This window comes from Cervus elaphus, chromosome 29, assembly GCF_910594005.1.
Source record: "Cervus elaphus chromosome 29, mCerEla1.1, whole genome shotgun sequence".
In the NCBI taxonomy this organism is placed as follows: domain Eukaryota; kingdom Metazoa; phylum Chordata; class Mammalia; order Artiodactyla; family Cervidae; genus Cervus; species Cervus elaphus.
The window spans coordinates 57,181,716-57,203,104 of NC_057843.1; the positions used below are offsets into that span (position 1 = coordinate 57,181,716).

The window sequence follows — 21,389 nt, forward strand, 5'->3', positions numbered from 1 at the left end:
TGAGATGATGCAGCACTTGTGTGACTGGTTCATTCATCTGCGTGTTCCGTCAACAAGCAGCCACTGAGGAGTTATTGTAGAGACTTGGAGACTTTCACACATTCACAGCTGATACAATAGAAGGCAGCTGGTCCTCATTTCTGACTAAAGTGATCGAGGAAAGTGTATTTGTTTGAAATTAAAGAAGTACCTTTGCGCTGGCTTTTCATTCCTAAAGAGAAGTCTTAATGTGGTGAGTGGCGAAGGTGGGTAAGGAGCTGGGTCTCAAGGATACGGGTAACAGGAGTGCTCTGACGTAAGTGGCAGAGCACAAATAACCAGGCTGTCAAGTGTGAGAGAGGATTGAGGAATGTTCCAGTACAGGGACGGCAGAGCAAAGGCTGTTGGGACCTTGGATATCAGGACAAGGAACTTAGACTTTTACACAGTATGTAAAAAGTCATGAAGATATTGTGCTGTATGTGTTCACCCAACAAATTCAATCCCACTGAAGATCAGCTAGGTGGGAGACTACGTGAGGTGCTGGGGGTGCAGTGGGGGACAGGTAGACAAGGTCCTTGTTCTCATGGACCTTACGTTCTGGTTTTGGGTACAAATGATAAATAGGTGAACGAGCAGGGAAACTACACTGTGAAGGGAAGGGAAAAAAAAAGAGGGTGCTGTGATGAGAAAGAAAAAAGAAGTTCTTTTTCAGAAAGGTGGTCAAGGAAGCCTCTGGCGGAGGGGATGTTTAAGCTGAAGCCTGAAGGATCAGAAGGGGCCAGATGTTCAAAAAACTAGTAAAGAGCAAGAACAAGGGTCTGCAGTGGGCGGAGCTGAGAATGCAGGGGCCTGGGCCCTGGCCAGGAGGAGAGAAGGGTGAGGAGAGACTGGGAAGGCAGCAGGGGCCCTGGAGCCTGGAAGGCCGTGGTAAGGAGAGCGGACTTTACCACAGATGCCAGGGCAGTCACAGGAGGGTCGTAAGCACTGAAGTGACATAACCTGATTTATATTTTTAAGAGATTATTCTGGGAATTCCCTGGTGGTCCAGTGGTTAGGACCCAGCACTTTCACTGCCATGGCCCTGGGTTCAATCCCTGGTTGAGGAGCTAAGATCCCACAAGCACCCCCCACCCCAAAAAAATTATCCTCTGTGTAGAGAGGATTGACTGGGGAGGGGGAGGTGAGTGGAGAAGCAGGGAGTTTACATAGACACTGTCACATAAATACAGCTAAGGCCTGATGATGGTTTGGACAAGGTACTGGTAGCAGAGATGGGAAATGAGAAAATGAGGTCTACTTGGAGGGACCACTAAAAGAACTGCTGATGAGCTCAGATGTGGGGAACAAGGAGAGAAAGATGTTAAAACGGAGTTTCTGGCTTTAGGAACTGAGTTACTGAATGGTGCTGTTTAGTGATATGGGAAAGAGGAGGGACTGAATGATCAGGTTTGGGAAGTAGAAAGGAATTTCAATTTGAACATCTCTGAGGAGAAGTGAAAACAGAAGATGAGAAAGACAAATTTAGAAGTTAGAAAGGTGGGGACTGCCCCAGTGGTCCAGTGGTTAAGAATCTGCCTGCCACAAAGACAGAAATATAGATCAATGAAACAGAATAGAGGGCCCAGAGATAAATCCACAAACCTATGGACACCTTATCTTTGACAAAGGAGGCAAGGATATACAATGGAAAAAAGACAACCTCTTTAACAAGTGGTGCTGGGAAAACTGGTCAACCACTTGTAAAAGAATGAAACTAGAACACTTTCTAACACCATACACAAAAATAAACTCAAAATGGATTAAGATCTAAATGTAAGAACAGAAACTATAAAACTCCTAGAGGAGAACATAGGCAAAACACTCTCCGACATAAATCACAGCAGGATTTAGACCCACCTCCCAGAATATTGGAAATAAAAGCAAAACTAAACAAATGGGACCTAATGAAACTTTAAAGCTTTTGCACAACAAAGGAAACTATAAGCAAGGTGAAAAGACAGCCCTCAGATTGGGAGAAAATAATAGCAAACGAAGCAACAGACAAAGGATTAATCTCAAAAATATACAAGCAACTCCTGCAGCTCAATTCCAGAAAAATAAATGACCCAATCAAAAAATGGGCTAAAGAACTAAACAGACATTTCTCCAAAGAAGACACACAGATGGCTAACAAACACATGAAAAGATGCTCAACATCACTCATTATCAGAGAAATGCAAATCAAAACCACAATGAGGTACCATTACACGCCAGTCAGGATGGCTGCTATCCAAAAATCTACAAGCAATAAATGCTGGAGAGGGTGTGGAGAAAAGGGAACCCTCTTACACTGTTGGTGGGAATGCAAACTAGTACAGCCACTATGGAGAACAGTGTGGAGATTTCTTAAAAAACTGGAAATAGAACTGCCATATGACCCAGCAATCCCACTCCTGGGCATACACACCAAGGAAACCAGATCTGAAAGAGACACGTGCACCCCAATGTTCATCACAGCACTGTTTATAATAGCCAGGACATGGAAGCAACCTAGATGCCCATCAGCAGACGAATGGATAGGGAAGCTGTGGTACATATACACCGTGGAATATTACTCAGCCGTTAAAAAGAATTCATTTCAATCAGTCCTAATGAGATGGATGAAACTGGAGCCCATTATACAGAGTGAAGTAAGCCAGAAAGATAAAGAACATTACAGCATACTAACATATATATATGGAATTTAGAAAGATGGTAACAATAACCCCATATGCAAAACAGAAAAAGAGACACAGATGTACAGAACAGACTTTTGGACTCTGTGGGAGAAGGTGAGGGTGGGATGTTTCGAGAGAACAGCATCGAAACATGTATATTATCTATAGTGAAACAGATCACCAGCCCAGGTGGGATGCATGAGACAAGTGCTTGGGCCTGGTGCACTGGGAAGACCCAGAGGAATCCGGTGGAGAGGGAGGTGGGAGGGGGGATCGAGATGGGGAATACATGTAACTCCATGGCTGATTCATGTCAATGTATGAAAACCCACTTCAATATTGTAAAGTAATTAACCTCCAACTAATAAAAATAAATGAAAAAAAAAAAAAGAATCTGCCTGCCAGTGGAACATGGGTTGGATCCCTGGTCTGGGAAGATCCTGCATTCAGTGGAGGAACTAAACCTGTGCACACAACTCCTGAGCACAACTGAAGCCCATGTGCCTAGAGCCCGTGCTCCACAGGAGAAGCCACTGAAAGCAGCAGCCTGTGCGCCGCCAGGAAGAGCAGCCCCGGCTCGCCATAGCTAGAGAAAGCCCACGTGCAGCAAAGAAGACCCAGCACAGCCAAAAAATAAGTTAAAAAAAAAGGATGAGAGTGACAAAGCCTGAAGCAAGGAGGCCAGGCAGAAGCCTGGCAGAGGGGTCACAGTGAGGGGAGCGCTGCCTGCGGGCTGGGGAAGGAGTGACAGGAAGAGACTGCAGCGGGGCGGGCAGGGCCTGGCCAAGGCCGCAGGCTGTGCTGAGGCAGTGAAGCCTAGGGGGCCTGGGAGGCGGCCTCCCGGACCGGGAGGCTGTGAGCACGCTGAGTGGGAAGCAGCACGTCAGGAAGAGCGGCTGGTGGGGAGGCACCGCGTCTCGGTGCTAAGGTCAAACGGGAGGCTGAAAATGACTGAACTCAGAACTGGAAGTCTACTTGTCAGAGAACAATGATGAGAGGGTTGAGTCTGCCAAAAAGGAGTAAGAGGGCGATCGGTGCAGTTCCGGGAAGGCCTCTAAGATTCACCTGGCTGAAGGTGAGTGCAACTATAGAGACGTGGGCGGCAACAGAAAAGCCAGTGTCACAAAGACCAAAGGAAGCAGGGCTTCCAAAGGGAGGCGTGTTTGTTAGGGGGTCCGCTGTCTTGGAAATGAAGAAGGTGCTGAAGAAGATGAAGAACAGGAAGTGACCCCTGAATGTGGCAACTGAGAGGCCAGAGAAAGTGGGGGGTGACGAAGAGGGTAGGTGTCACACGCCCAGGAGGAAACAGGCGAGCAAGGGGAGACTCAGCGCAGCACGCGCAGGAGTCTGGCGGCGGGGAGGAGACCGAGCGTGAGTGTGCGGGCGGCGGGGAGGAGGCCGGGCCTGAGTGCGGGCGGCGCTGGCGGGGAGGAGGCCGAGCGTGAGTGTGCGGGCGGCGGGGAGGAGGCCGAGCGTGAATGTGCGGGCGGCGCGGAGGAGGCCGAGCGTGAGTGCGGGCGGCGGGGAGGAGACCGAGCGTGAGTGTGCGGGCGGCGGGGAGGAGGCCGAGCCTGAGTGCGGGCGGCGGGGAGGAGGCCGAGCGTGAGTGCGGGCGGCGCTGGCGCGGAGGAGGCCGAGCGTGAGTGCGGGCGGCGCTGGCGGGGAGGAGGAGGCCGAGCGTGAGTGCGGGCGGCGCGGAGGAGACCGAGCGTGAGTGCGGGCGGCGGGGAGGAGACCGAGCGTGAGTGTGCGGGCGGCGCTGGCGGCGGGGAGGAGATCGAGCGTGAGTGTGCGGGCGGCGTGCGGGCGGCGGGGAGGAGATCGAGCGTGAGTGTGCGGGCGGCGCGGGCGGCGGGGAGGAGATCGAGCGTGAGTGTGCGGGCGGCGCGGGCGGCGGGGAGGAGGCCGAGCCTGAGTGCGGGCGGCGCGGGCGCGGAGGAGGCCGAGCGTGAGTGTGCGGGCGGCGCGGGCGGCGCGGGCGGCGGGGAGGAGGCCGAGCGTGAGTGTGCGGGCGGCGCGGGCGGCGGGGAGGAGGCCGAGCCTGAGTGCGGGCGGCGCGGGCGCGGAGGAGGCCGAGCGTGAGTGCGGGCAGCGCTGGCGGCGGGGAGGAGATCGAGCGTGAGTGTGCGGGCGGCGGGGAGGAGGCCGAGCCTGAGTGCGGGCGGCGCTGGCGGGGAGGAGGCCGAGCGTGAGTGTGCGGGCGGCGCTGGCGGCGGGGAGGAGATCGAGCGTGAGTGTGCGGGCGGCGGGGAGGAGGCCGAGCGTGAGTGCGGGCGGCGCGGGCGCGGAGGAGGCCAAGCGTGAGTGCGGCGGCCGTGCCGGCCCCCCAGCCCCGCTCCGCAGCCACCGCCCTGCGCTCACCGCCAGCTCCTGCCGGATGTGCTCCGTGGTGGCCTCCAGGGCGCGGGTGCCCTTGGTGGCCTCGTCCTCCACAGCTTTCACCGTCTTGAGCAGGGACGTCACGTTGGTCACCATCACCTGCGGGCACCAGAGGAGGGAGGGCGGCCCCGTTTGAAGGGACGGGCAGAAGCACTCTGGTCCGCGCCCCCCGGGCAGCTGCTCTCCTTTCCTCCCACCTTGGCAGAGCTCTTGAGCTGCCACACGGCAGGGTCGTCGCCGACTTTGCCAGCCGCGGCCTTGGTGGCACTGATGAGGTCTCCCAGCGCCTTGGCCACATCTTTCACGGCATTGATCAGCACCACCTGTGGGCGAGAGCAGAGGCTCCGGTCTGTGGGAGGAAAGGGGGAACAGGAAGTGGTTCTGGCCAGAGTGAGGCGTGTGGGGCGGATACCTGGGTCTCTGGGTCCTCAGCTCCCAGGCTGGCTGCACCCAGCTTGACCACATCGGCGAGGCGGGTGATGGTGGCCACGGAGGACTGGGCTGCCTGTGCCAACTTCTCCTGGCTCCCAGCTGCGTTCTGCACCAGGACCTTGGTGTCTTCCACCAGCACCTTGGCGGTCTTCAGAATGCCCTCCCTGGGGGACGGCCCAGCCCAGTCAGCCCTTCTCAGGCCTGCCCAACCCCTCTGGCCCTCCACCACACAAGGCCCAGGTCCCGCCTCACCGGTGGTCGGCGAAGGTCTCGGCGCCCTCGCGGTTGAGTGTGCCGGCAGTGGCGAACATGATGGTGGTGTCCAGGTCGGCAATGATGCCGGACACGGCGCTGGCGGCTGTGATGCAGGCCTGGGTGCCACGATTCCCAGCCTGGAGCGCAGCCAGCACGTGGGAGACCTGCGGGAGGCGAGTCCCGTGGTGACCGGGGTAGGGGCCCGGTGAGAGGACAGGTCCTGGGTCTGGGAGACGGGACAGGGGAAAGGGCTGGGGAGCACAGCCCCCAGGCCGTGGGGACGGGCTCGGTCACCTTCTCAGAGACTCTCCGGGCACACTCTATGAGCTCCTTCTTGGTGTAGGCGTCACTGGGGCTGCACTGCAGGGCGCCTGCCTTGGTGACCAGGGCGGCGCAGCCGTGCCCCAGCTCCTGAACCCGGTGCTTGATGTGGGCGCCGATCTGCGGGTAGGTCAAACAGGAGGTGCGTTTTATGAGGGGATTCAGGGATGTCCACTACACTTGGAGGAGGCACTAAGGACCTAAAACACGCACAGAGGACTAAAGCGGGAGTGCGAGTGCCCTGCACGGACTTGCCCTGTTCCACAGCCGTGAGTCAGGAGGTCTCCTCCCACACACGGGAAACACTAGCCTGTGGGCACCAGCTGTGAGGACCGTGCTCATCAGCGCAGCGAGCAGGAGGGGGAGAAGCCCTCATGCTGGGCTATCTGAAGCAGAGGCCACGGCTTACGGGTTGGCTTGTGTGGTTGTGGAGGGGTTTGGGTTGGGGATTAGGTGTGTCATGCTAAGATTCAATTACTTGCTTTCTTGGAAAGCCAGGAGCTTAGGGAAGGAAGCGCTTCAGGGCTTTGCAACACGGAAGAACTAGGAAGGGATCAAAGGCTTGCAGCAGAGCCGAGAAGCAGCCGCAGGCAATCAGGGCCAGCAGGGGAAATAGTGGTAGCCCAGGCAATCTCTAGATCCTGGGCTACTCCTTATCCCTGTGATGGAGGCTTTGATCCCACCCTTTATGGAGCCCTGATCACTCTTTCATGGAGCAGCCCTGAGGATGAGTTCCCCTTCCTATCAAAGACCCGAGTGGCCGAGGATGGGACACTCCCAGAGGTTGACATCATGGGACAAGGGGCACGCCTTGGGTTTTCTGTCAGGGGCAGGGGGAAGTTACCTCTTCATTTTCAGCAGCCACAGCTGCAGGCTTGGCCTGGGAGGCCAGACGGCCATAGTCACTGGTCAGCTGGTTAGCGAGAGGGCCCAGCTCCTCAGGGCTTGTGTTTGATTTGGTTACCTGGTGATAGGAAGAAGTGAATTGATGTCCAAACTCAATGTCCAAACTCTCCCAGAGCAGGCCTCTTATACTCTCCCAGACTCACCATCTCCTGGACGGTGACAGCAATGGCCTTGGCTGTCCGCACCATGGTGGTCTGGTAATCCACAAAGGAACCCTCTGGTTCACCCATTGGTCCTTCATCTAGCTGAGGGGGAGAATGGCGGAGGGGAAAGATGGTGGGCTCAGGGACAATGGTCCATAGGCACCTCTGTCCACAGGCACCTCTGTCTACAGGCTCCCCAAGGCTCCAACCTGGTTGATGGCCTGGGTGATGGAGTCCACCATGCCACCGACGACCCCGGCAGCACTGGCCGCCTCGTTGAGGGTGGTTGTCAGGTCCTCCACGGCCTCTGTCATCATCTGCACAGCCTCCTCCAGGGCTTCCTGGGTGTGAGCTGCTTGCTGTGGGGCAGAGTGAGTGAGGTGGGGCAGGGAGAAGGGGTTCCTGCTTCTCCTTCGGCAGCAGCGGCCCCCCAGCTCAGTACCTTGGGGTTACCGCCGGCTTCCTTGGCCGTGTACAGCAGCTGCAGGGCAGACTCGGCCAAGGTTTTGGTCTGGTCCAGGAGCGCCATCTGCTGTGGGTGGCTCAGGGTTTTGGAGGCAGCACCCACGGCAGCCAGAGTGAGCGGCTCAAAGTACTGGGCCATCTGGGACACCTGCGGCAAGAGGTGGGGACGGGAGTCAGCCCCGGCAGGGACGGGGTTCAGCCTACCCAAGCCCACATGGTACCCCAGGTACCTTGTGACCCAGCTGGGAGGCTTCAGCCCGGGCAGCGCTGGCCAGCGGCTCAATAAGATGGGAGATCTCCTGCACCGCAGTGAGCATTTGGGTGTGCAAGGCCTGGGGAGGAAGTGGACTTTAGCCCTGACTGTGACCCGCACAGGACCCCACTCTTCCTTCCACACCCAACCGACCCAGTACCCAGCATGTTCCATACCCTCCATGTGTCTGTGAACTCACTCCCAGATCCCCCACCTTCCTTAAGCCTGCCCTCCCTCCTCCCCTTACCTCCTGAGAGATCCCCTCACGGGGAGCGAGCTGCTGGCTGACTGCAGCAAGGGAAGCCTGGTCAAGGTCCCGCAGACAGCTGTTCAGAGCTGCGATGGCTGTCTCACACTCCAGCTGCCCTGGAGCCTTGTCCCTGCAGAAGCATCACAGACTCCAACACCAAGTGCACCTCTTGCGCACAAGGCTGGCCCACTTTCCCCTGCACCCCCGAATCTTGGGCCACAGGTGCCCTCCAAAACTGGCCCATCTCACCACACCACAGTGCCCATCCCACTGTTCTGTCAGAGAGATGTGCATCCCCCAGGACAAGGTTTTCCACCCTGCCCCCTACCTCATGCTTGTAATCAGCTTCTTGATGGAGTCCGAGACAGTACGGGAGTGGCCAGCCAGCACGGACCAGCGTGGTGGGTCCCGAGGATTGACGGCCAGGGCTCGGGCTGTCTGAATGAGGCCCCCTGCACTCTCCAACATTGTCTTGGCAGAGATCACAATGGGCTCCATGGCAGCCCGGCCCTGGGGAGGGGGAGGCAGAGGGGTGGGTCTCAAGACTCCTGGAAAGAAGAAGAGGTGGCCGGCAGTCCATGCCTGCACCCTGCCTCACCTCGGGGCTGATCTGGGCAGGAACACTGGAGAACTCAGGGTTGGACGCAAAGGCGCTCAGATTGTCCACGGCCTCCAGCAAAGGGGCTGTTGCCGCTCGGCACTGGGCGCGGTTCTCCTCCGTGAAGGCCCCGTCCAGCGCCTGAGGCGGGGTGACAAGGGGGAGCTCAGGAAGCACTGTAGACAAAGGCGGCGAGGCCCAGGTCTCCCTCCTGAGCTCAGAGGGCACGGGGCGGGGCTGGTGGTGACCAGTGGGGACGGGAAAGACCTTGGGCTCAGGCAGGGGGAACTGGGTGAAGGCCTCAGGGTGACGGGGTGTAGGGGTCAGGTGGGGGGGGGTAAGACTGGACGGTCAGGGAGAGGTTGAGAATTCAAACGCTGGAAACCTTGATGGTCTTGACAAGATTGGCCGTGCTGTTGGCCACCTCCTTGGCTGATTGTACAAACTGGCGCTTGGCGGTGGGGTTGGCGGTTCGGGCAGAAGCTAGGCGGCAGCTGTTACACAGTGCAGACGTGTGTTTGGCCACAATGGTGGCTGCGGAGAGCACCTGAGCAGACAGAGATGTGCGAGAGCCATGTGAGGGCAGGGGGCCGCGTCTACACCGGGAGGCAGCCCCTCCAGCTGGGGGACGGACAGCAACCCTTCGGAAGTCTCCTTAGGAAAGACAGAGTCACTGGAAAGTCAAGATCTGGGAGACAGATACCCAAAGACGTGCAGGGTCTAGGAGAAAGGAAGATGAAAAGCCGACACGCTACTAGAGAAATTGTTAACAGGCTCAGAGGGAGAGTGAACTCAAACCTCCATAGAGAAGTGGTGAGCTTGGCAGTAATGGAGGGAATGATGAGAAACACAGCCAGAGAAGACAATGACCCAGAGAAGCTGTGGGAAGGTCAGCGCTGGGGCTCCACCCTCCTTCCCCACTCGTCCTGCATCTCCTCCCACCGCGGGGGTGGTCTGTCCTGGCTAAGCAGTCTTTGCCGGGCTTGCTCACAGTGACTGTACCCCCAGGTTACCTGGGCCTGGGTGCAGCCAGGCTCCCCCAGACTCTGACAGGCCATCTGAATCGCCTGGTTTGCTCGGGCAAACTGCGTGGGCTCCACCAGCCCCTGTTGTCCAGCTTGGCTGTTAGGGTCAGACACACCAACCAGATATGCAGCCTGGAGGGAGAGAGGAGTGGGGTGGGGAATAAGGAACATTCCTGAGGCAGGAATGGAATAGCCACGTGGGGACAAAGGGGAGCAGGGGTTGGTTCAGTGGCCGGGGTTCTACCTGAGTGGAGATACATTAGCAAGCTGCGATCATACTATAAAAGAGGGAAAAACCTCTTCTGTTTTGTTAAATGTGTTCAAACATTTCAGAAGATTAAAAAATGGAAAGAAAAAAAAAAAGGAAGAAGCACAGTAAGGTTTTTATCAAAATTCAGTTCCCATGTTTATGTGTTTGCATGTTGAGTCTTAAGGTAAAAAGTAGTGCTTATTTTAAGTGTCGGTAAAAAAAAGTTTGAAAGACACACTCACACACACACACACACACACACACAAAGCCTCTTTTAGAGATAGTTCTAATAAAACTGTGGGTGGTGTTAGGCTAATTAACACATAATACCTCCAAGCTTCAGAGATTTGGAAAGAGGGAAGGGATGGTTGCCAAAAACTGTTTCTGCTGGGAAGATCATCGTAAGGTTTGATTCTTACTTCACCCAACACATGGTAGCTTTGGATTTTCTTCTTCATGCTTTTCCAGAAATACGTCAAGCCATATAGAGCAGGCCACCCAACAGAATAGGGCAGAGGGAGGTAGGGAGATTGAGGGAAAGAGGCTGAGAGGATGAGCTCTCAAGTCAGTTTGTTTTAAGGATTCATATACAAAAGCAAAATACTCTGAGCCAGTGGATCGTTTTATACTTCAGAATGTAGAAAAAGGAAAAGTTAGGTGGTGACTCAGATAACAGGGAATTTAGCCTCTTGTGCTATTCTCATAGTGTAATTACGTGCGGACGTCCCTGGTGGTCCAGCGGTTGAGACTTTGCACTTCCACTGCAGGATGCACAAGTTTGATCCCTGATTGGGAAACTAAGCCAGCATGCCGTGTGGCTCAGCAAAAAAACAGGTACTAGTTATATGAAACTAACTTGCATATGCTAGTCAGAATATACCGAGAGAGCTGGGGCCACATTCAGTGGTTGGACAGTGTAATCACAACTGAAAGCCCCAGGGCTCGGCGGCGACAGTGATCAGAACTGTGGCTGTTCGATGCTTGCTGACAAACACCTCTACTTTGGGTGGGGGAAGATCCCCATTTTCCACACAGCTGGCTTTGCAAGCATAACTTTGTCTTTTGTGCGTGTGTGTCAGGCTGCGAGGAGCTGGGGTAGGGACAACAGGGCAGTCCCAGGGACCATCCCCGGAGAATAACCTGCGCAGCCGCCTCAGTGAAGCCGCAGAGGGCCTTGGAGGCTGTGGCGACAGCCTCCCCGAACTCCGGCAGGTTTCCGTTCTTGGCATTTTGGGAGATGCCGGTCATGGCCTCACCCAGCACCTGGGGGACAGAGGGTATTGGGAGAGTCAGAGATTGTCCTCAGAGGGAGAGGGCAGCCCCTGGCTGGCTTATCTTCCTACCCTCTCCCCTCCTTGGGAGGGGACTGGGTATACCTACCTTTGAGTTTTCCATGACGCTGTCCAGACAGCCAAAGTAGGACATGTCATTGATGGGTTGGACGGGGTTCTCTAGGAGTTCTCTGACCGTCTGTCGGGTGGGGGAAGGGGAGGCAGTTGGTGGTGAAGTGAGATCCAAGACGCCCCCTCACTGCCCTTAGCCAAGAACCCTTTCCTCAACCTCAACCCCATTTAGCCTGCCTAGGCCCACCTCCAATTCCCGCAGGGCATTGTCACACTCTTTCTGGCCTGGTGCCTGCTGGGTGCACATGGTGATGAGCTGGTTGATGCTGTCAGTCACCGCCCTGGGAGGAACGGGAAGTCGAGTGAATGAGTGCACAGGTCATCACTTCTGCATCCTGCTCACGTAGGAAGTAAGTCTCTAGCTATTTCTTTTTTGTCTGGAACAATTCCTGAGCCAGAGACTTCTTACGAAACGTCCCCTCCCCAGTCTGCTTAACATGCAAGGGCTTGGTTTCCCAGCTCCCACTTACCGGGCAGCTGCAGCCAGCTGACTCTTGAGGGTTGGGGCTGCAGGGTCTGTGGACAGGGCCTTGGCAGCGAGAAGAAGTTTGCTTGAAGACATGGAGATACCCTTCAAGTTGGACACGACCTGGGCACGATCCTCCTGGCTCTGTTGAGGGCAAGAAGGTCAATGCATTGTTCAGTCTTTTCTTGTCTGTCTCCAAAAGGGATTCTCTGTCCCAGACACTCAAGTACTGCTAGCGACTGGGGAGGGGAGGGGGCCAGGAGCAGGTCAGGACTCTGTGGTCACAGAGATGCCTCTGACCCTTGAACCGGACCCAGTGCCCCTTCATACCGGAGCCTGGCCTGCCATCTCCACGCCGGCTTCCAGGAAGGTGCTGAAGTCCTGTCCAAATCGACCTGAGGCTCGGGCTAGGTCCTGAGGCGTTCCCCGAGAGGCCTGCACCAGCTCTGTGGCTGCCTGATTCAGCCCGGCAGCGGCTTCATTCAGCCGGCTCTGAGCCTCCTGAAAGGTCCCAGTGCTGGGGGGAAGCTGCAGGATCAGAGGGAGAGTCAGGAGCAAGGACGGGAGTGACGTGTGGGGGAGCCTGGTGAAGGAGCTCGGGGAGGTGGGCACAGGCCTGGGGGAGCGGTGAGGGGAGGGGTGCATCCGGGGAGTTAGGGTGACGGGGTAGATACTTGGGGTCCTTTGTCCCCGTGTCCCCTCACACCCCTGTCCTCCTACCGAGTCACTCAGGAGTCGCTTGCTGGCATCTCCCACTGCCCTCAGGGCATTGTCCACATCTCGCTGGCCAGGCAGGCAGCTGACGCAGCGGTTCAGGGCCTGGGTCACAGCTTTAGCCACCTGAGGTGGGAAAGGAGACAGGGTGGCCAAAGCAGAAACAACTGGGGGATCCCCGCCCCCACCCATGGGAGCCTCTGAAAGTGAAAGCGGAAAGGGGGTGCTGTAGCTGAACAGGCGAGAGTATCAAGTTAGGGTATCAAACTTCCCCAAATGCGGTGTTTGGCTGGGCCCAGGTCTCGCTTTTGCTGAGACTCTTCTACTCAGACTGAGAAGAGTGAAATCCAGATAGGAGTCGCAACGCTGATGAGACGCCCCCTCGAGACAGCCTTCTGAGGGGGTCGGGGGAGAGGGAGGAAGCAGCCCTGGCCCAAAACCGAACCTGGGCAAGCCGCTGCTGGCTCTCAGGGTCCCCTGGATGGCCGGCTGCTTTCTTCGCCTCCTCGATGAGGCTGCTGGCCTTGTCCAGGACATCGCTGGCTGTGTCGAGCACAATGGCTTGCACCGCAGGATCTGATGTCAGGGCAGCTACGCCTCTTGCAGCTTGGGCCAGTGACCGCAGCCCACCTGCCACATCCCGAGCTGCAATGCCTGTGGAGACGATGAGAGAGAAAGGGGGGAAAAGGCACCTTTACTGCCGAGCCCTGATGCTGGGGGCTTCCTGTGTCACCCCACCCCTCCTGCAGCTCCCACTCCCCCGCCTGCCCCCACAGGCCTCATCCTGGCCCCGCTCGTGTACCTGCGTAATTCTCATTGCCCTGGGCAACCTCCCCCAGCAGCTGGGCGATGGCGGAGCTCACGGCTTTGGTGCTGTTGCCCAGGTCCTGGGCACATTTCTCCATCTAGGGATGACAGGGAGACTCAGGGACTCAGCCACAGGAGGAATGGGGAAGAAAGAGCTTGAGAAGCTACTGAGAGTCAGCAGGCAGTTTCAACAAAGGTTCAGGGCAGCTCTGGTGAGAAGGAGACTTCAGACCTCACAAACACTTACCGTCTCCCCAGGCAAGGGCTTCAGCTTGCCGTCTCGAGCAGCTGCCTTCACTTCCTGCAGATCTCTCTCCAGATTCTGCACCACACTCAGAGCAGAATCCATTTCCAAAGGCCCACATGCTTCCTGAGCCTACAAACACACAGGGTGAGGGGGGAAGAGTTTGAGGGGTAGGAGGCACACAAGGTCTCACTCATGCCTCAGGTTAGTTATCCATCTGAGGATAGCCTGAACAGGTTCTCCATCATCCCGGGACACGCCCTTCATCTTCCAAAAGGACAGCCAGCTCCCATACCTTCTGGGCAGCAGTACGGAGCTCAGCCAACGCGGTGCCAAGGTTTTTAGCACACTGACTCAGCTGCATGGCCGACGCCTGGTCCTGAATCGTTGGCACGGAGGCCTTTGCGGCTGCCACCATCTTCCCGCCTGGCTGTTGGGGGACAGGGGGGCACGTGAGGCACACCATATGCCCTCTGGGCGTGGGTACAGGAGGGGTGAGGGTCAGGATGTGCTGAGCACTGGGGTTCGGAACAGCGAGAGAGACCACTGGCAGAGACTTAAACTGACGAGATCTAGAGGCCCTGAGCAGCGTGGGAAGGGTGTGGTCTGAGTGGTCAACGAGGAGGCCTTGCCTGCAGGAAGCTTTGGCTGGCGGCGATGAGGGCTAGCTGAGCACTGGGGCTGTCAGGCTGCGCTTGGCTCCCGCGGACGCCCTGCACCAGCAGTGGAATCTGCTCTGCCACAGCCTGTGGGTGAAAATGTCATAAGCACCACCTCCCCACAGGCTGGGGGAAAGTCCCCACCTCCCGTGCCACCTCCGGCCCCCATGTGCTTCCTGGCGTCTCACCTTGCAGCTCTGTACCAGCAGGGGCTGGGGGCCAGCAGAGGCCTTGGGGGTGGAGGTTGCATGTTGGGCTGCTGCGATGGTCTGTGTAGCCGAGGCTGCAGCCTGTTTGGCTGCGTGCTTTAAGGACAAAACAGTAAGGACAAGGCTCAGACGTTCCTGTTCCCCGTCCCTGGCTTACCCTGCCCCTGCTGTTCCTGAGGAAATAATAACTGTTGGCACCGAGGATGCCAGGCATGTCCCCGCACACGCCTCCTGATTTCATTCCTCCCAGAGCACCGACCCGTGCCTACTCCCCAGCCTCACCTCAAGGCGCTGCACCAGCTTCTTCTTGATGGCGTTCTGTGCAGCAGCATTGGTTGCCATGCGGAGACCCTCCGCTGCCTCCCGAAGCCGCTGCTGCTGCTCCTCACTGTCTGGATTGGCGGCTGCTCCCTGAGAGGTGGCAAGAGAGACAGTGACCACCCAGGATCCCTGTGGATCCTAAGTAAGTGCTTCTTTGACGTCTCCATGCTCACACTTTTTTTCTTGAAGTCACTGCTAACCACCCCCACTGAAAGGTATTGAGACAAGCTCCCTCAGGTGGGCAAATGGGGAGTCGTCGGGGCCCTGGCTTCTTTCTGGGATGCTGAAAGCCCCTCCTTAGGCAGGACTGTTTCTGCTTCCCCCCGGGGAAGTGGCCATAGTTCTTCCCCACTCCCCACAAAATGCCATCAGCAAAGGGGAGTGAGCAGGGCTCTTGGGGACAAGGAGGACACGGTTTAGAGCAGGGATCTCAGAACACCAGAGCAGGGGCCCTGGTTACTCTGCAAAGTGAAGAGTCCAGTGTCCAGGGACCCAAGAATCTTCTGGCTTCTTCCTGCTGTCTTCTACACCTGGTGTTCCTGTGTCCCACTGCCTGGCCCTTCTCTGTGCTGCTAGCAACGGATCCCTGGGACTGAATGCCCGTGTGCAAGCATTCAGGGAGCAGGCAAGCGGTGGCCGCACAGTAGGGAACAGTTGGAACCCCAGGCCCTGGACTCAAGAGGAAGCAGAGGGGCACAGTCTGTCTGTCAGCAAGGATTCTTTGGGTCACACTGGCTGAAAGCCTGGCGCCATCCGCTCACGGCCGAGAGGCGCGTCTACTTCCTCAGTGCTCCTGTATTTGTTCTCTTGTATCTTCTGCTTTTCCCAAGTTGCTCCCATAAATGAAGGTGATTATCTGGACCCTCCTACTTCCCACAGGGCCCAGTCTGGCGGTCTGCACAGAAGGCTCCCCACCTTGGCAGCCTCCACCATCTTGGCTGTGGCATCAGCCAGGATCTTGGCGGCACTTAACAGCTTGCGGGAATTCTCCAGATCACTCTCCCCCTCGGCATCAGCCTTGATGGCGTTCACCAGGTCAGAGGTGGCTTGGGCGAGGATGCGGGCCTGTCGTACCATCTCACCTGAGAGCATAGGTACAGTCAGCAAACAGAGCCAGAGACGCTGAGAGGGTGTCAGGGTGGGGAAAGAGATGCAGACAAGGTAGATGCTGAAGTTCTTGAATTGATTTCCCTGGAGTTACTGTTTTCTGGGTTCAGGATCTTGGAAAGGGAGAGATCTCTTGGTGGGTTTTAATAGGGGCAGGGGTGATGGGGTGGGGTGACAATGGGGAAGACAGTCTCCAATGGGTATTTTCCGCAGTCTTAAGTGGATGAGGCTCGTTGTGAAGGATTTTGGGAGTGAGGGAGTGGAGGCGGGACAGCCATCTCTTAATACTGCCACTTTCCATCTATTTTTGTGGGTACTTTGGTATGTTCTTTAACTGCACCAAGAAAGGCAGGGCAGTGATTCTATTCCTGCCTAACAAACGGGGAACTGGAGACTTCAGAGATTGAACGCCCAGCCCCGTGCTGAGTCCTCAGGGGGGCTGGTGGCAGGTCTGCAAGGAAGAGTCCAGCAGGCTCAGAGAACCTCATCGGGGTTCTTTGTCTTCCCGGGGGGTGTCCTTACCAGCATCACCCATGGAGCTGAAGATGTTCTCGGTGACAGTGAGGATGGTGTCAGTGGCTTGGTCGTAGCGGCCGGCAGGCCCCGCCCCTGTGGCATGGGCCCTCACGTGCTGCAGCAGCTCATTCAGGGCCTGGGTGACGGCTGTGGCCGCCGCACCTACCCCCCGCAACAGCTGCGCGTCCTCTGTGGCGGCCTGGGAGGCGGACACACAGCCCTCCACGGCCTTGGCCACGAGTCGCCCGGCCTCCACCAGCTGCTCTTGGCAGACTGGGGAGCTGATAGTAGGAGCCACCACCTGCGGGCAAAGTGAGTGTCAGAGACGTAGGTGAGGGAGAGCAGTTGTGAGGTGTGGTATCTGTGGTTCTGTGGTGTTCACAACAGTGACTAGGTTGGGCAATGAGGCCTTGGGGGCCAGAGGGATTAGATGAGAGGCTCCAGGGTGTGTGGAAGCATCACGTCTTGGCGCGGGCTGGCGCACCTTCGGGGCTCACCTTGGTACAGGCCACCAGCTGGGAGGTGGACAGGGCACACTGTGTGGCTGCAGCGATGACCTGGGTCTGAAGCCCTGAGTCCTCCGTCCGCTGGGCCACACTCTTGGCCTTGAGGACCAGGGCAGCTGCGGCGCTTGCCACGGCCTTGGCTAGTTGCATGAGCACGTCCTGTGAGAAACCAGCGGTCAGCAGGGCCCGAGATCCAGCTTGGGGTCCAAGGGCCCTTCTCAGAGGCGTAAGCTGTTTCATTAGTCCCCCTGCCTCCAATCACAGAACTGTGTGCAGAAGCAACCAGAACCTACCCAAGCCCCTGCCTCGAGCACCAAGTAGGACAGAACCCCCACCAAGGAACAAACCCACACCGAGAGGAACGGTACACCGAAGGGAGGCGGATACACTCGGACGGCGATGGGGAGGGAGGGCAGGCGGTGCTGTCACGACAGGGTGGAGGGGGGTCCCCCCGCCCCCAGCGATTTTTCTCTATTCCTTCTCTGTCTTTGGTTGGATGCAGTCCCCCTGGCGTCTCGGGAACAAGTCCCTGTCCGAGCCTCTGGGGTCCCGCCTGCACCACGCCTCCCCAGCTCCCGTCGTGCTCTGCTCCCCGGAGGCCAGGGCAGGGGGCAGAGTGAGTGTATGCGGCTCAGCGAGGACAGAGCTGGGAAGGCCCAGGCCAGAGGCCGTTACCGTAGGGGGGCCGGGGGGAGATGGAAACCCAGCCCCGCTGGGTGCACAGATCTGCATGGGAAATCCAGGATGACAAGTCAGCTGAGGAAACTGGCATGGGGTGGGAAGGGGGGCGCATCCTCTGGGTATGTGGTTAAAGGACTAGAAGGAGGGTCAAGAGGCCCTCAAGTTGGGGTGAGGGCTACATATGGGGAAGCCTGGGAAAGATGACAGTGGCCAAAAAAAACTCTTCAATAAGGGCCAAGGGTGAACTAATAGGTTAAGTTGGGATTCAGGGGTTCTGAATTCTTAGCCCCCCAGAAACAGACTGGGGGGGTTCCAGTGTGATTCCTGGAAAGAGGTTCAGGTTGGCTCTGAGGGGTCAATTTATAGTAGCTGGACTAGAGCTGGATTCAGGATCAGAGGTCACCTCCTAGAAGCTGGGGTTCTGGGGGCTGGGTGAGTCACCAACCTGGAAGTGGGGGTCAGTATCACTTTCCCCAATTTGTTGCAACAGCTCCCCACTGGCCTGGCCCACGTTCCCAGCTGCTTGCAGCAGGTTCTGACGGGGCTGTGGAGAGTGAACACCGGTCAGAAGCTGCCCCGTCTCTGCCAAGATGTCCCCGGGTCCTACACGCCCATGGCTCCCCATCTCCACCCTGCAATCCTTGGGCTCGAAGCCTCTCCTCTCCCTCGGGCCGAGCCCTGGCCCCTGACCTCGGCACTGGCCGGCTGGGCACTGCGCAGCAGCTCCGACACCGCCCCCGCCAGGCCCTTGGCCGCCTGCAGCAGGGGCCGGCCGCTGCCGCCTTCGTCCTCCAGCAGGGCGGCAAGCAGCTTCACGCCACGGGACATCTCCGTCAGGTTGGAGGAGATGGTGGTGACCGCACAGCCCACTGCCGTGTAGTCTGTCTCGGCAGGGTCCCCTTGGGGAGGAGGAAGACGGGATCAGTCACAGGCAGTTAGCCACACACACACAGACACCACCACTCACCGCCCGCCCCCACACTGAGGGAGACGCGCACACACAGTCCCTTCCATGAGTCAAGGTGCAGTCACATCCGAGCCAGTCACACTCACGCCTGCACACACGCGCCCTCCCGCCCCCGTTACCCAGAGAGCTCAGCATCCAGCCTACCTGCGGTCAGGTTCACCACAGAGGCAGTACCGGCGGTGATGGCGTCCACCTGGGAGTGGATTTCATGCTTGGATTCATCCATCTTGTTCTTACGCCAGGCCTTTGAGGCCTGAGGGGAAGAGAAACCAACCTCAGGATTGGCTCTGCTCCAGTCAACCCCAACCCTGGTCCCTGGAGTTCCAGCTTCAGCACCACTGGCCCTCCTCTGTCCCACACTCACAGCGTCCTGGCCCAGAGGGGGCAGAGTGTCGAAGTCATCCAGGGTGGCCTGGGCGGCCTGCACGGCCTGCATGCTGGAGTTGATGGTCCCAGTCAGTGCCTGCTGGGCTGACGTCTGTAAGACAAGAAGAGTAACAGGGAACCTTTAGAGAGAGAAGATAAAGGACAGCCTGAGGCCAAGGAGAGGAATACTCATCGGGACACAGGAAAAGACCGCCTAGCTTCCAGCTAGGCCCAGCAGAGGAGGGTCTGCCTGGAATCGAGGCTGCAGTGGGGGCGCTCTTACCAAAGGAGGCATGTGTCCTCGGTGCATCTGGCCACTGGTAATCTGCTGCTGGGCAGGCGGCATGCTGCCCACCTGGAAATTTTCGGGACCCGAGGCTCCGGAGCGCATGATGGCGGGCAGGGCCACGGAGCCGTGCTCCACCTTCCCCACCCGGTTATACTGCTGCTGAAGCACAGTGGACCTGAAGAGGAGACGTTCAGGGAGCGCTCCGAGGGCCTCCTCCGCTCATCCCCTGCCCACCTGCTCTACCGCCTCCGCCTGTCCTGCGCTTCGGGGGTGCGTGAGGCCTCATCACAGCCTGAGACTTAGAGAGCCATCCTAAGGACCCCCACCCCCCAGTCCTGGGGGTCATGCCTTGCCTTCCCTGCCCGAGGAATGGGGTCAGCCCCGCTCCCTTCATACTTTTTGGGGGACACCGAGTCCTCCAGCATAGTAGACTCCTCGTCTCCCTCCAGCCCAAAGTGATCCTTGCTTTTTTTCTGTAGGAGAAAAAAGGAACAAGTATCAAAGAAGAGGGAAGTGGAAAAGGCAGCCTCTTCTTTCCCCAGTCAGCCATCTTCCAGAGCCTGGGTCCCAGTTTCTAGAGGACCTTGCGCGGGGGCAAGGTGCAGTAAGAGACGGAGGCGGCGGGGGTGCGGGAGGCAGTGCTCACCTTCTTCAGGATGATGTCAATGTAGCCAGCGATGAGCTGAGCGATCTGCTCCCCTTCGGTCGTCTGCACCGAGTAGTAGCCATCTTGGTAGTCCCCGAAATCCTAGGGGGGCAATGGGGCGGGGCTCAGCGGGGAGGCCTGAGTCAACCCGGGACAGGAGCGGGTGGGGCAAGAGCCCAGGGCCGAGCTGTTGAGGCTGCCCTCCCGTGTGAGCAGCCTCTGGGACAACAGCCCTTCTTCAGTCTCCGAGTTCTCTATTTCCCTTGGAGGGAAATACTTTATTTCTAAGGAGTTTATCCTTTACCCTACACAGTTTCAAATACATGACATTTAGGAAATCTCTCTTCTGTCACCCTGATGATAAAATTGGGAGGACACATTCATCATTAAATGACCAGAGTGAAGGATGAGCACTAATATCCAAAATGGAAAAATCGCCTTCACTAATTTCCCTTCTCAGTGGGGCACTTCCTCAAGGTGGGATCAGTCTTCAATTTGCAAAGCCGAAACAGGAAGCTAGAGGCCGGGCTACTGTAAGGAGTTGCTGCTGAAACAAGGGAGGCTTATTTTTCTATCATCTTTTTCTTCCCTCACTCCAAGTGGCCTGTGATCTCAGCTTGCTGGTTACAATTTGGTTCTGCTGATTTTTAAAAATGTTTTATTTTTAGCTTCTCTCATTCTCCAGGACAGAGTTTCTCCTCTATTCTAAACTCCAAGTTCCTATAATAGCTCCAAAGTTCTCCTTTGTTCTGGAATCACTTTCAGGGTACCTAGCCCTGCACAGAGGGGCTGGGGAGACCTCTGCGGCTGCCCCTTCTCCGGGAACTACACAGCCCTTTGCCCCCCAAGACCCCAGCTCACCAGGGTGAAGCTCTTGGGAGACGCAGCCCAGCGTTTGATGTTGGTGAGGTTCCATTCCTGGATCACCTCCTTGGTCTTCTCATCCACCCGCATCACACACTCCTTAGTGATGCCCAGAAGCCTGGGCACCAACTTGTTCTTTCCTTTCATCTTTTCCTGTGAGGCAGAGGTCGTGGATGTTATTAGTCAGGGGATCAGATCCAGACCACCAAGGGGTGCTGATGGAGGCAGGAGATATAACTGGGGTGTCTGCGGATGGACCTGGACAAGGCCACGCTAGGATAAAGGGAGAGGGAGGGAAAACGCAGCGCCGGCGGGGAGTGCTGACAAGGGGCAAGTTTTCACAAGGGACAAAATGAAACTCTTGGGGAATGGCAGAAAATGTGACTCAGGGCAGGGCTAGAGACTCAGAGAGGAAAGGGTAAGAGCAGAGGTAAGGGTGGGCAGGGAGAAGGGTCAGTAACCCACCTTGACCAGGAAGAAGGAGACGCCGTACGTCTTGAGGGAACGGGCCAGCTTCACATACCGTACCTTGGCCTCAATCTCACTCATCTGTCCACAGTTCTTGTGTGCCTTCGAGTATAAAATGGGGAAACTTTTAGCAAAATCTGAGTGAGATGACACAGCAGACTAGAGGTTAAGTTGGGATGTGAACTATGGTAGGAGAGTATT

At 57.2% G+C, this 21,389-nt stretch overlaps 1 protein-coding gene across 1 annotated transcript in view; it reads right to left on the reverse strand.

The window, feature by feature from the left end:
* The window catches only part of TLN1 (talin 1), a 33,580-nt gene that overhangs the window by 3,024 nt on the left and 9,167 nt on the right, over positions 1 to 21,389 (reverse strand). The window contains exons 9-48 of the mRNA XM_043890562.1: positions 21,186 to 21,290; positions 20,718 to 20,873; positions 19,857 to 19,958; positions 19,607 to 19,683; positions 19,205 to 19,385; positions 18,920 to 19,033; positions 18,700 to 18,808; positions 18,279 to 18,487; positions 18,034 to 18,132; positions 16,899 to 17,066; positions 16,408 to 16,702; positions 15,694 to 15,860; positions 14,740 to 14,868; positions 14,437 to 14,553; positions 14,222 to 14,335; positions 13,885 to 14,019; positions 13,593 to 13,721; positions 13,341 to 13,443; positions 12,984 to 13,192; positions 12,545 to 12,664; positions 12,155 to 12,352; positions 11,829 to 11,968; positions 11,546 to 11,639; positions 11,336 to 11,425; positions 11,096 to 11,218; positions 9,694 to 9,837; positions 9,066 to 9,227; positions 8,681 to 8,821; positions 8,411 to 8,592; positions 8,080 to 8,212; positions 7,810 to 7,911; positions 7,557 to 7,727; positions 7,324 to 7,473; positions 7,115 to 7,216; positions 6,910 to 7,029; positions 6,039 to 6,185; positions 5,742 to 5,908; positions 5,470 to 5,653; positions 5,255 to 5,380; positions 5,040 to 5,156 (exon numbers count right to left, since the gene is read on the reverse strand). Coding sequence (XP_043746497.1) covers positions 5,040 to 5,156; positions 5,255 to 5,380; positions 5,470 to 5,653; positions 5,742 to 5,908; positions 6,039 to 6,185; positions 6,910 to 7,029; positions 7,115 to 7,216; positions 7,324 to 7,473; positions 7,557 to 7,727; positions 7,810 to 7,911; positions 8,080 to 8,212; positions 8,411 to 8,592; positions 8,681 to 8,821; positions 9,066 to 9,227; positions 9,694 to 9,837; positions 11,096 to 11,218; positions 11,336 to 11,425; positions 11,546 to 11,639; positions 11,829 to 11,968; positions 12,155 to 12,352; positions 12,545 to 12,664; positions 12,984 to 13,192; positions 13,341 to 13,443; positions 13,593 to 13,721; positions 13,885 to 14,019; positions 14,222 to 14,335; positions 14,437 to 14,553; positions 14,740 to 14,868; positions 15,694 to 15,860; positions 16,408 to 16,702; positions 16,899 to 17,066; positions 18,034 to 18,132; positions 18,279 to 18,487; positions 18,700 to 18,808; positions 18,920 to 19,033; positions 19,205 to 19,385; positions 19,607 to 19,683; positions 19,857 to 19,958; positions 20,718 to 20,873; positions 21,186 to 21,290 — 5,631 coding nt within the window. The remainder of the gene's footprint in view (positions 1 to 5,039; positions 5,157 to 5,254; positions 5,381 to 5,469; positions 5,654 to 5,741; positions 5,909 to 6,038; positions 6,186 to 6,909; positions 7,030 to 7,114; positions 7,217 to 7,323; positions 7,474 to 7,556; positions 7,728 to 7,809; positions 7,912 to 8,079; positions 8,213 to 8,410; positions 8,593 to 8,680; positions 8,822 to 9,065; positions 9,228 to 9,693; positions 9,838 to 11,095; positions 11,219 to 11,335; positions 11,426 to 11,545; positions 11,640 to 11,828; positions 11,969 to 12,154; positions 12,353 to 12,544; positions 12,665 to 12,983; positions 13,193 to 13,340; positions 13,444 to 13,592; positions 13,722 to 13,884; positions 14,020 to 14,221; positions 14,336 to 14,436; positions 14,554 to 14,739; positions 14,869 to 15,693; positions 15,861 to 16,407; positions 16,703 to 16,898; positions 17,067 to 18,033; positions 18,133 to 18,278; positions 18,488 to 18,699; positions 18,809 to 18,919; positions 19,034 to 19,204; positions 19,386 to 19,606; positions 19,684 to 19,856; positions 19,959 to 20,717; positions 20,874 to 21,185; positions 21,291 to 21,389) is intronic.